The sequence below is a fragment of the Gekko japonicus genome, unplaced genomic scaffold, assembly GCF_001447785.1.
Source record: "Gekko japonicus isolate JY-2015 unplaced genomic scaffold, Gekko_japonicus_V1.1 scaffold918, whole genome shotgun sequence".
Taxonomy (NCBI): domain Eukaryota; kingdom Metazoa; phylum Chordata; class Lepidosauria; order Squamata; family Gekkonidae; genus Gekko; species Gekko japonicus.
In genome coordinates this window covers 461,217-474,972 of record NW_015165263.1, presented here as the reverse complement: position 1 = coordinate 474,972, position 13,756 = coordinate 461,217, and the positions used below count along the sequence as shown (strand labels likewise).

Sequence of the window (13,756 nt, the reverse complement as noted above, 5' to 3'; positions counted from 1 at the left end):
AGCAGACTCTATGGCAGGGGTGGCCAAACTGCGGCTCGGGAGCCACATGCAGCTCTTTCACACATATTGTGTGGCTCCTGGCAGGGCAGCTGGGAAAGCGAAGGGGAGACATACTTTTTCTCCCTCCCTCCCTCCTGTCTAATTGCTCTCTCTCTCTCTCTGTCTCTCTCTCCGCCTCTTTCATTCTTTCTTTCCACCTCTCCCTTTTTCTCTCTCTCTTAGACAAATATCATTAGCAAACAAATAATTGTCATTGGACAAATAAATATCACTATCAATATCTGTTTTTACCCCTTTTTATTTTTGGCAGTCTCATTTAATGTTAATAAAAAAACCAAATTTGCATGTTTTTAAATAAAACGTGTGTAATATTTGTTTATGTCTTGTGGCTCTCAAACATCTGACATTTATTCTATGTCGCTCTTACACTGAGCAAGTTTGGCCACCCCTGATCTATGGTTTCAGATAGGTTTGATTCTCACCCTCTCCATTCCCACACTGGGTTGGAACCAAACATACAGATGAATTCAAAGACATCTACTGCTCATGGGGGGGAAATCCTTCTGCACATATAAGTCTTTCAGTCGCAGAAGAAATCATTTTATGAATGAAAGTGTGCATTCATTACTGTGGTTTGATCCAATCTAGTCTCTCAGCTGGTTGATCCAAACATAGCTTGATGACAAGGGATGAGCGCGAACCAGGAAAATGCTGTTCAGTTCTTGGTTTGTGGCATCCCCAGTTGGCAAACCATGGACTGTCATGAACTTTTAGGCATCAAACAAACCAGTTCTGTTTGTGAGGTTTGTGACCTGGTAGAATGACCCTAGGATGCTAGAGTAACCAAATTTGTAGGGGATCGCTAGCTAAATCTCCTCTATCTGCCCTCCAAGTTTGGTGAGGATTAGATTTAAGTGAGCTGAGTTAAACCCCCCCAATGGAGTTGCCCCTAGGAAACTACTTTCTGGGAAATTGAAAGGTTCAGTAGGTTCTTCTCCCCCTCTCAGGTTTCTCTGCTGATTTTGTCAGTTTCAAACAACTCTTGCCAGTTTCAAGAGAGTTTCCCCCCTTTGCCTACATTCCTTTGTGTTCCCATTTTCTTGCATAGAGCTTGCAATCCCACCCCACTCCTGATTTCTTGTGACACTGTGCTTTGAGGTCAATCAGTCAATTTAAGTTTGCATTGCCACAATGCTACTGGATTCTGCTGGGCATTCTGCACACTAAACTGGTTGTACTGGGCTTGAAAAAATGTCCCCCTCACTCCAGTCTGTACTGTAGGGATTCTGTGGTTTGACATTAGTCCTTTTGCTTGCATTGCTGCAGTTACAGGAGCCTATAGAAGGACTCAGGAACAAACCAGTGACACCAGACTCACAGGGAAATTTCCACCCCCTTTTTGCTTTGAAGTTTGGTAAACATTTTGATTGAGTGGAGTCAATCTATCTGGAAATATATCCATTCATGAACTGCAGCAAACCTCCACCAACAGTTTCAAAGTTTGTGGAAAGTTCAGGCCAGTTGACTGACATGAACTTGACTTTGTGAAGCATAAACCAGACAAAATTAATCACAAACTTTAGTTCATGAGCCAGTTTGTGCCCATCCCTATTGACAACAGTCCACAGTGGTGGGGCACTGTGTGAAATATGACACTGGACTAGATAGACCACCGACCTGATCCAGATGGGCTGTCCTTATGTTCAACTATCTCTATCCCCCAACCTCAGAAGAGACTCTCAGAACTTCATATTTAATACAGCTGTGTAATGAACTCCAAAGGAGTTAAGTCTTAGCTCTGGTGTGGCCACAATGAAGTCAGATGCTCCGCATTTTATTTGTTTAGATACTTATACTCCACTTTTCTCCCCATTTGGGACAAGGCCCATAGCCAGAAAATGTTGGTTGGTGTGGCAGGGGCTGGGGCACTGGGGCAAGGTAATGGGAAGTTTAATTAGATTACTAATTAGATCAGATTAGTGCCACGAGAAGGTCACTTAGGGGCCCTCCCTTCCCTTCCAGAGCCACCCTGCCACTTCTGGTTAGTTTCACTCCCCTCCAATCAGCTGTTAGGTTTAACAGGGTGGGATAGGGCTCATCTCTGGTGGGGCTCCTCCCCCAAATGTCCCATCATGGTTACAAGCCTTTTTGTGGTCCAAAGCAACGTATAGGATTGTGCTCTCCTTCTCTATTTTGTTGTTATAGGCTGAGAGACAGTGACTGGCCTCAGATCACCCATGAAGCTTCCATGGCAGAATGCGGATTTGAACCTGAATCTTCCATATCCAAATCCAGCACTCTAGCCACTATATCACACTGGGTCTCAGCTGCTTTCAATGGCATTACGTTATGGAAGATGAGGAAAACAAATACAGTAGCATAATGGTTGGACTGTTATTAACTGTCTTTTAACCTATACAGACAGAGATGATTTATTCAGCAAGGCTGCAAGGGATGAGTGAGGATTAAAGGACAAGGGCTTAAACTACAAAGCAAAGTGAGACAGTGCTATTGTCTTCTAATCACAAGGGGTTAAAAATGGAGGAAAATGCAAACTATTCCAAAAATGAAGACCAATACATGGCAAAAAAAAGATTGACTGGTAAACAAATTGTCTAAAAATGAAACTCTACTGAGCATGCTCAAGAAAAATTATATCCAGCTAGGTACTTACAAGTAATAGGAGTAGGAATATGCATTTCTTCTAAATATTGATGGGCAGCCAGATGAAGAAAATGTCCAAAAGTGGGAAAAGAGGAAAAAAGCATGATTAGACTTTATATCAATGGTGCTAATTTTGAAATGTACACAGTATTGCACTGCTCTCTCTACTACCCAGTTTATTTTTAACACGTACAATTTTGAGCAATGCCCTGAGGTTTGGCAAATGACCACTTAGAAGAAGAATTCCTGGGTTCTATCCCTGCAGCTGCCACTAATGTATTGCACGGTCCTGGGCAAGTCACTTCACTGTGCTTTGAGTTCCTCATCAAACAATAATGGTATCTATCTACAGTTGCAAAGTAGCTCAGGATCTCTCAATGATAAAAAAAAACACCATGGTAATGAATAAGCAAGGTATGGTAATAGGAAAAGCTGCAGAGGGGAGGGTGCTAAGTGCTTAGTTCAAGTCATGTGTTGCATTTTCCAGTTCTGGGATTGCTCCTGCAAGCATTTCTTGTGCTTCAGTACAAAATGCAATAAATTTATTTTATTTTATTTTTTCATATTTATAGTGTGCCCTTCCCGCAAGCGGGCTCAGGGTGGGTAAACAACATTTTTAACAATACAATAAATAGAGTTAAAAATTTAAAACACAGTAATATACATTAAAATGATGGTCACAGCCCAGGAATAGAAATGGCTAGTTGTGAGGGATTCCTTAGCCCTTTGATAACAAATGAGTGATAGCCAGCTCTAGATAAATGGGTGATGACAACCTCAGGGAGGCCATACAAGGTTGCCCACTGCCTCAACCAAAGGCCTGGTGGAACAGCTCCATCTTACAGGCCCTATGGAATTGAAGAAGATCCTGCAGGGGCCTGATCTCAATGGGGAGCATATTTCACCAAGCAGGGACCAGGGCAGAAAAGGCTCGGGCCCTGGTCAAAGCAAGATGGACATCTTTCAGGCCAGGACCACCAGGAGATGTTGATCCACAAAGTGTGAAGTGCTTCAAGGTGTAAACAAACTCTACACATAACATAACTCCTAATAGAGTGTTCTTTGTGTCAACGATGTGCCTGCGAATGCTGTGATTCGAAATTATTTATTGGCTTTGCAATGATTCTAACAATGCCTGAACACTTGTTGGTAGCAAGCTGCACACAAACTTTAGATATGAAACATTCAAAAAACTTCCTACACAGGTTTCAATTCTTGTAGAAAATACAAGATCTTGCATGCATACAGTTTACAATCCTGTATAACAGCACGTGGTATTCCACTGATGCAGTGCCAACTTGTTATGGTCAGTTACCACCAACTGGTCCAGCTAGTAGACATAAACAAACCAGATGTGTGTCCCAGCACAATTGCCAATGTGTGAGGCCGGTATTCTTCTAGAATTCTTTTCCTCTTAAATTATAATGCATGAAAATAACATACAAGAACCAACATGCATCATTTAAAAAAACAAAACATAATTAGTTTATACTTTTATGAAAAGGAACAAAAATCGAGATTGTATTCTAATACTAAGTACGTAATGCACAGCCATACTCAAAGCTCATTTACTGCTTGTATTCTAGAAGACCACACCCTGCGAATGGTTAATTCTGAGAATGATTCTATTTTCAATGAGGCACTCTTCTGTAGAAAAAGTGGGCACTGCTACACCCATGGGGGGAAGCAGCACAGCGAGTCGCTTGCTCTGGCTGGACACTACTACCAGCACAAGGAGAAAGCTGGGAAGAGGTGGGACATGGCAGGAGAGGGGATGGAGATAAAAATGATTTGCTCACTTAGAGGTTAGTTGAACTTGTCCTGATAATTTTGAAACCCTGCACCTTCAGAAGTAGCACAACACTTCCTTTAAAGACAGCAGAGAGCCACTGACAACTGCCCCCTAACTATATTTCCTATTTGCACCCTGCACCTTCAGAAGTAGCACAACACTTCTTTTAAAGACAGCAGAGAGCCACTGAAAACCACCCCCTAACTATATTTCTTATTTAGGACCCTGCTGCTAATTAACCCTGCAGCTGCTAATAATGTAAGTCCCAGAAAAGGAACACAGATCTCATATGGTAAATTGTTTGCATGGGGCTATACTGCTCCACCCCAAAAAATTAAAAACAACAACTAGGAGCACTCAAGTAATGGAAAGTTTGCATAAAGTGAAAATGCTGCTCTAGAAACAAAAAAGAGGGAGAGAGAGAAAAACAAAATAAAGGGGAAATCAGAATTTCTCAGAAATCTTCAAAATAATTTGCCTTCAGGTCTAAATAACCTAACTGCAGAACACCAGAAATGTTGAAATATCTTCTGCCACTGGGGCTGCACAGATCAGGCAACCTACACAAAATAAGCATAGAAGAGATGTCCACCAAGCAGCAGGGAGCCATGATCCAAAGGGTTAGACCTTGCTCTATCCCTTCTTCAGTCCCCCCCCCCAATATGTAAGGAACTCAAACAACTATCACTTCAGAGTCAACCTCTTCCGCTGCAACTGGCAGTAACAGATAGCTCACTAAGTAATCTTCTAAACTCAACAGATTACCCTGTGTCCTCTAGATGGGGGGCTGTATGGAGCTAGTAAGAAAAGAGAACCCATCATGCATCAGTGAAAGGACTGGAAAAGTACATCTATGAGACACTCTGCTCCATCGCACACACCTGTATACTGCTTGCGTCTCAGAGGTGGCAGCTGTTAAATATCATGAACCACTACACCACATACGCTGCATTAGTGTTTATCAATTAAAAAGTATGCTAAAAAAACTCCTGTGTGTCTAATTAGTTCTTCAATAATACATAATTTAATTTCCACCTTTACTGAATTTTTCATTACGTTCATGCATACATAGAACCACCAATATGAGCACCGTATTTGCAAATAAATGAAATCCTATTCTGAGCAAAGTTATTATACCATGTCTATCATCTTTCATCCTAATATAACTTAACAATTTTCATACGTTTTCAGGTTCATAGATTTTACCTTTACTTTTGGATATCATACAAAGAGATAGTATTGTCTAATACACTGCATAGGCTATTCTTGTTAATAATATCGATAGCTTTGTTACCTAATGCTAGAAAAACCAAGAACCCATCAATTCTGGAATAACTGTTTCTTTCATTATACAACAAAGTAGAATCATTATCTTCTGTACCCTCTCCCTCTGGATCTGCTAAACTTGATTCTTTTCTTACATAGTCTATTTTAATAGTTCTTGAATAGCGTTTCTATTCTGTAAAACAAATTGCCCATTATTCCATTCATATCAACCAACTCAAATGATTTATTTCCTTCTATGAATTCTATTACTATTTTTGAAAGCTTAAAAAACTTTCAGTATGGGGCAAAAAGATTTATGTGCTAGAATGTAATTGTTAATTTCTTAAATTGATACTCCCCTTATATGATAATATACTGGGATGGTCATTATATTAACTAAGCTGCTTGACAAATTTTCCCTTCTGTCTTTTGGGTAGCAACCATTATGGCTTTAAGGTGCTAGATTTAACCAGTTTAAACTAGTGAAAACAATCCCAATTTCAAGAAGGACACTGCTGCTCATTATTTTTCATTCTGAAATCCAAACATGACAGGTATTTCAAGCCCATGCTTGACTTTGCTGATCTCTTTGGCTACATGAGACTGGAGATGCTGTGAGAATGATTTTCATGGTCAATATTTAAGAGGACCGGGGGAAGGCGGTGCTCCCAAAATCAAGAAGGAATTAACAACAGAGACTCAAGCACCTCAACAAAATTGTCTTCCAGACTGCAGCCCTGATCTGTATTTTCTCTGCCTCTAGGGTTCCTCTGTTGATAGTGCTGTCAGCAAATATAGTGCTACAGATGATTACAAAGTCTCTCTCTCTCTCTCTCTCTCTCTCTCTCTCTCAACCCCTTTATTAATACCAGTCCTCCTTAATTGTACAAAAGTTTTAAGAGAGAGGACTCCTTTAAGTCAATTTTGAATTAGTGCTCAGTCTTCCTCCAACAGAGGTCCAGATATCCTCCTGTTTCAGGGAGTTCAACATATATTTCCAAGCACAAGGTTGCCAAATACCAAAATATTTATCCAAATTTCACCAATGAATGCTGCAAAAAGTCTCTCTTAATGAGCTCAAGGCTTCCTCAAAAGTGACTTGAGATACTTTGTAATCATCTGTAGCATGGTATTTGCTGACTTTGGGTATTTCCTACTTACCATGGATCCTATTTTGATTTTGTGATAGTGCTGTCAGGACAGTTGTTCCACACTTCCTATTTTTCTGTGGAACTTCTCCATGTCTAAATCATACTGTAGTTTTAAAGACTGTTCAGTATTTTTTTTTGGGGGGGGCGTTATTGCACTGGAATGATGGGCAATTTAATGTCCCCACTGTCTTATGCACTTCACCACCACCAATGCCCATCAGCAAATCATACCTTGCCTACTTGTCTGTCCATTTGATTGGTTAGCTGATTTCCTGCATGAGACTGGTTGTTTTGATTGGCTCTGCTGCCCTGCCTCCCCCTTTTGATTTATGGACAGTAGGTAAAGAACTCAGCATATCTGTGATTATATGTCTGACTGCACGGCTCAGGGAATATTCCTTTGGAAGGTTATTGCTGAGGTTCTTCAAAGAACTCTTACACTGGTCTTGTTCTGTTATCAATAAAGAATTTCCACGTGTTTATGCTGCTTTCATGATTACTGTGCACTGATTTTATTCACAGAAAGTGGGGGGGGGGCTGTACCCCTCTTTTGTCCAGCAGAGGATGGGGCTGCAGTCACAGCTCACGAACCCTGAGGGGGCTCCTCGGGCTGCCAGCTGTCTCACTGTCATTCCCCGTTTCCAGCCAGAAGGGTCCTCCATCCTTGGCGTGCCCAGGCTTTTCATCGCCCCTCATTCTTCTACCTTTTGAATAATTAAAGCCTCAGAAGCCGATCCACCAACAGCAAATTGAGATGACAAGAGTTTTCAGGATGAGCATATGCAGAGATGCTCTCTGATGGCTCCTGGACAGTTGAGCTGAGTAAATATCATTTGTTTGTTGGGGGAGGGGTCTCAATTCGCTAAGGGGAAAAAGAAAAGAATAGCAGACTAAAAAAGTGGCATTTCCAGACAGCAAGGTTTGTAAGGAAAGGCACTTGCTTAGCCCATCTCTCCACACACACCACAATTCAAGATGTGTATGCCTCCCCCCTCATAATGCAGCCACTTAAAGACATTGCTAATTTCACTTTGGAATTTGAAAGACAAAGAGAGAGAGATGGAGGGAGGGAAAGTTGGGAAAGAGGGAGGGATGGAGGGAGGGAAGGAGGGAGCTGTGCCTGTGTTATTTTTCTTTCACTATACTGAAAAGAGAACTGCTGGGCAATGCTCCCTCTAAGCTGTGGAGTCGTGTGAGCAAAAATTCTACTTTGTGAGCTACTGGCATTAAAGTTGTGAGCATAATTAGTTTGCTCTGGAGCCATCCCTCCTGAGCTAAGACAAAAATGAGTGAACCAGAGCTAAAAAACTGTGAGCTAGCTCACACTAACTCAGCTTAGAGGGAACAATGCTGCTGGGGGGGTTGGTTGCCCAGGGCATACCTTGGGGTCATGCAGATAGAAAAACAAAGAACAGAAGAAAGAAACTGGCTCCTCTTCTAGACTATAAATTACATTGCAAAGAGGGGTTGGGGAAATGTTAGCATGCAATTTTTTTTAAAAAAAGAATCACCACCCATCCCACCCTTATTTGGGCGGAATGGGCTGCACTCCACAAAATGGCATAGACTTTTCAGACTTCTAATAAACAGGCACCAGGCAGAATCATATTACTTCTTAAAAAGAATGGGAAAAATTGGTTTGAGAAAGAACGGGGGTAATGAAGAAGAAACAGGAAAGCACAGGATTGTTAACGATGTTGTGTGGAAACAGGAGGGGGGAAATGGTAACAGGGAAATGAAAATGGAATAATAAGGCAGTCTGGAAGACACCAAAGAACATCCCAGTCATGAAGGATGTTAAGGCAGTCTGGAAGAACACCAAAGACACCAAAGCATCATCCCAGTCATGAAGGATCAATAAATACTGTTTTTACAATGTTCTTAGCTCATTCCTTCACTTTACTCTTCCCTATTGGGGCACTACTAATAGTAGAAAAATGTGAAAGGATGAGAAGCTCCTATAGTTCCTGCTATGTTTTCCTGCTCTGCACTAGGTTTTCAAGATATGGAGGTACAATGGCTGCAAAAATATTAATGCCAGAAAATATAGATGTTTGTAGGACAATTCAAATGGTATGTTTAAAACTATTTTCATATTTAAATCATTAGGCTGCACTGGAACTTCTCCCAACTCTTGCTCAAATCTTGGCCTTTGAAAATATCATCACCACTGAAATATACTGAGTTCGACAAGTGATTGTGATCAGCTCATGCTTTATTGTGATTTCAGCTCCAACTAAAAGACAACTCTAGCAGGACTGAAGTCCTGCTTAAATCCACGACCAGCACCACACCCCACACCCACCCACTACCTGTGATAGCTTATTTACAGAGTTACTCCTGGTCAATAGGTGCCTCCCAGGATCCTAGCAGTCAATTGTTCTGTGTACCCAAGCTGGTCGGGCTCTGTACATAACAATAACCCATGCATAAATCTCTACAGTGACAAGAAAACCAAGGAAGCTGTAATGTCTGATCTGCCTCCTTGGCTCCCCCATATTAGCTCTCCTTCTTCAACCACATGTCATACATAGTTCATCTCTTATCCATATAGTATTTTGCTCATTAAGAAGATTTGTATACATGTGATTTCTATGAACATTTGTGTGCTTGTTGAATTCTAGTTCTCCATTTTTTTGGTATTGGCTGTGGGTGTTTGTTGCTTTTTGGGGCAATCTTCCTTGTATGGAGAGAGGTGTGTCCTCCTACTTTTTTTTGGAACATCTAGAATCTGCAATGTAGTAAGAGTTCTTCCTTAGAGGGTGTATGTTTAACCAGAAACATACAAGGTAAAAGTGCTGAAGCAGAAAAAGTGCCAGTCTTTTATTCTCTTCAAATCAGAGGAAACTTCCACAATAGATCATCCCAACAGACCTTAAGTTATTCCAAGGCCAACTTGTTACACATTACAGAATATGCAAGTTGGGTCAGAGGTCCCCAGCCTGTGAGTTGGGGCTTCTTGGTTCTTGTGTTCATAGTGCCCAGTTCAGACTGTGGATTGCGACATGCAAGAAAAAAGGGTTTCAGTCCTCCCCCAAGCCATTTAGTTTGCCAATAAAGAAGATAATAGGCAGACATTTTCCTGAATTTCTGTGTGAGTTTATTCGAACAAATCAATCAAAGGGAAATGAGGAATGCATAATGAAATATACCCATTATTTTTTTAAGGAGCTGGCAGACGTTTCCTGCCTTCCCTGTCCCTCAACAGAATACTGCTTGTTCTGAAAACCCTCCAAGGACCCTTCTGAACATGCAACACAGTCTGGAGGATGAGGGACTAGGCAAAACTGCCTTCTCCACTCTTTTCCATTGGCAACTTCTGCTTGCAGAGGAGGCTTTTCACTGAAGCACATCCCCCCTCAATGCTGTGGTCATTTTTTTCCACAAGGGTGAACAAGGGTTAATTCACATTTCATGGGAATAAGAGGATAGTTTAATGTTTATTTTAATGAATTGCTCTTTTAAAGCACAGGATTCTGAAGCTAAATTCTGACCATGGTCTCCAGATACCATTTTAACAGTTGGAGAAATGTAGATTCAGAGCAACCAGACCAAATCCCAACCACTGGCAAAATTTGACTGTAGTTGAGCAAACATCACTTCAGTGAAACACCACCTGGAGGGAGGTTGAAAGGGATGGACTATCACTTATTTTAATTGCAATATATTTCAGCATCACTTGGTACTGATATACTGTCTGAGGTGGGTTTTTTTTAAAATTCTGTTTATCATGCTCAGTGGAGGATATGCATGTGATCGTCTCCCTTGTGACACACTGGAAGTTATTTCTGAAACGCAGAAGGTGGAACAGGGCAATCAGAAGCAGCTTCCACTAAAGCGACTGTTGGCAAACCAATGGGGGGAAAACGTTCTGATGCACATGCAGGCAAAAAAGGGAAAAGATTTCAGATGCACTGATGTCAGCACTTGCCCTTTCTACAAGATGGCTCTGGTCTTGTGAGATGGTTTTTATTATGTTATCAGCATTAAGAGCAGTACACAAGAAAGGCTTTTCTTAAAGAATACGGAAAGTACTGTAGCTCAAATTAATTTTTAAGTGGTACAGTCCCTATGGATGTTAGTTCCATTGCTACCTACGATGAGAGATTCATGTGACACCTCGTGGAAATTACTTTGTTGCTCCCTCAGCAGACTTTAATACCCACACAAATCATGGCTTTCTTGCCTTCTCCCTCTTATTGCTGTCCATTATGCCCCCACTCCCTGTGCTGTTCCTGCAGTTATTCCTTCAATTAATTTTTCTGGATACTCTCCTTTGCTCAGGCAAAAAGGCCTTTGCTTCAAGTTTACTATTTTACTTTGTTCCATCTAGGCAGAACATGGAACAAAATAATCCTACTCAAATCAAATGCATAGATGTATCTCCCTTCTTTGTAAGGGCTGCCCCGTTCTTTTCACTGATGCATCCATTAGCACATATTGACCTATTCCCACAATTAAAATGAATGCATGCCATTAGAATATTCATGGGGTTCTAAACTGGATATCTATCACGTAACAATTACCATTTCTTCAGAAGTTACAATATTTATATTTCCATTATTTCTTGTGCAAACAAAATTCAATAAAAAGCAAAGAGGTTGTTTAGTAATCTGAGAGGACAAGCAGAATTCATGACAAAGGTAGGAGCCGCACATCATTGGATACTATGCTATTGTAAGCATCCCCCTCCTGAATTTCCCTATCTGGCCAATATGTCTACCCAGTCAAAATGTCACAGGGAGGGAGACGGAAAGGAAAAAACAGGTGGTTTGTTTTCTTTATATACCTTCCTTCTTCATTCTCATCCATGAGTCTTCGCTCCCTCTTTCTCACACATTGATTTTCACAAGGACCATATGAGAGAGACTGGCTGGTCAAAGATCACCCAGTGAACTTCATGGCTGAGCTGGAATTTGGACCTATGTCTCCCCAGTTCTAATCCAAAACTCTAGCAGGATGCTAAACTACCTCCCCTGGTCCCATGAGCTTGCTCAGGGGACAGTAGTGACACTGGGTCAGAATGAGGGAGGCTGCAGCAACAGCCATGCAGCCCATACAATGGCTTAATTGGCAAAAAATATGATTGTGTGAGTTTGTAAGTACCATTTGGCCCTGATACTATCTTTCAAAACAAAACACAAACAAAAATAAAATTCCTATGAATAGCAGGCAAACCCTGGAGTTTCCCTCCGTTTATTCAATGTTAGGCTTGTATGCAGCTATTCAACTGAAAAGTATAGACTGACAAACATCCTAATTCTACAGGGCTTGTGCCAAAAACAATCTAAGGTGCTAACATTTAACAATGAACCTCTTTCATTTTCTAAAGTAATTATAAGCATCCAAGAAGTGTCTCAATTTAAGTGTGTTTCTCAGTCAGACAGAATCTTTTGACTGTTCACCCATCCCTAATTTCTGTCATGTTTACTTGTTTTGGCAGTGTGTCTTTTTGCCCTTAAACATTTTCTCTGTATACAGGCCCATACTGCTGTCATTTCCTCATTTGGTTAGCAAAATGCTACATTCAGGAAAATTAAATTAATTGTGTCTATTACTGATCAGCTAGAATGCCCTGGGCCACGAGCAGACATCACTCTGATGTCTGAAGGTAGTGCCTCAAGTTTGTCTAATTAAATTACTACTTTTCTGCCTCATTGCCTTGAAAGACAAGAGAATCTTGTACTTGCTGCTCTGTGGATTGAGGGATTATTCTTTTTATGCAACTCTGAATTCAAAGTGGTTAAGCTGTGTGTGCCTGTTTTTTTATAATGCTAAGACAAATCTCTGTCTTATAATTATTTATTCATGGTTGTTGTGTTTTTTTTAAAAAAAACTTAATTCATTTAATGTGCACGTTGTTGCAGTCCATCGGTATTCTGAGACAGCTTTTCATCTTAATATAGTTCTAAATTTGTAACCATTTCTAAGAGATATAGCCTTGGAAAACATTTGTCTCAATAGGACATTGGTACCCAGCTTCCCTTACGTGGGTGGCCCAGGTAAACCCAATCTCACCAGATCTTGGAAGCTAAGCAGGATTGATCCTGGTTAGTACTTGGATGAAAGGCCACCAACAAAGTCTAGGGTAGCAACACAGAGGCAGGCAATGACAAAGGAGGAAAGCATGAAGGGCGAAAGGAACCAGATGCCTGGGTGCTTGCCAGTCCTCTTGATCCTCCACTGGCTGCAGCTGCTATTGCAGCCATGGAAAAGATGCTCATTTGAATGACAGCAGCCAATAACGACTCCTGCCCAACCAACTTTCCTAAAACATTGGCGAGTGCCAGGAAAAGTATTAGTGGCACCATGGCACCCATGGCTGCTACACTGGGGAACCCTAACCTTGAATGTTGAACTCTGCTTTGCTCAGTTGTTGACTCACTGATTTTTAACCTGACTTGGTCATTTTTCCAGGCCTCTTCCAATTTTCCAAAATCTATAACTTTTTCTAAGCCTTCACCTAGCAGAATCCCCTGATTTACAAAAAAAATGATTACACTGCAGTTAAAATACGGCACCCAGTCATCTGCTCTGACTAGGAGTTTCAAAACACACAGCATAAAACAACAACAAAGGGAGTGGGATACCAGTACTTTCATAAGTAGCTAGGCATATCACAGTTACTATAGTGTCTCATCAGAGAGGAGTATGTTGACACTAGAGATGTTACAGTGTAATTTGGCAAATTCAATTTTCATTGCAGACAATTATTTTGACACCTTATTTCAAGTTCTGATTATTTTCTTCTTCATCGGGGGGGAAAATAGCTGCTGGATGTGAAAACTTTTGTTCAAGCTCGTCAGAAGTTAAATATAGGCTTGTACATCCCATTGAAAGCAACAGATAGCATCCACATTTGGATTTATTCCACTGAAAGCAA

The 13,756-nt window shown here is 40.9% G+C and overlaps 1 protein-coding gene across 1 annotated transcript in view; it reads right to left on the bottom strand.

Moving 5' to 3' along the window:
• The window catches only part of PTPRT (protein tyrosine phosphatase, receptor type T), a 604,328-nt gene that overhangs the window by 129,861 nt on the left and 460,711 nt on the right, over positions 1-13,756 (bottom strand). Inside the window, exon 16 of the mRNA XM_015410192.1 lies at positions 2,675-2,704. Within this exon, the coding sequence (XP_015265678.1) occupies positions 2,675-2,704 (30 nt within the window). The remainder of the gene's footprint in view (positions 1-2,674; positions 2,705-13,756) is intronic.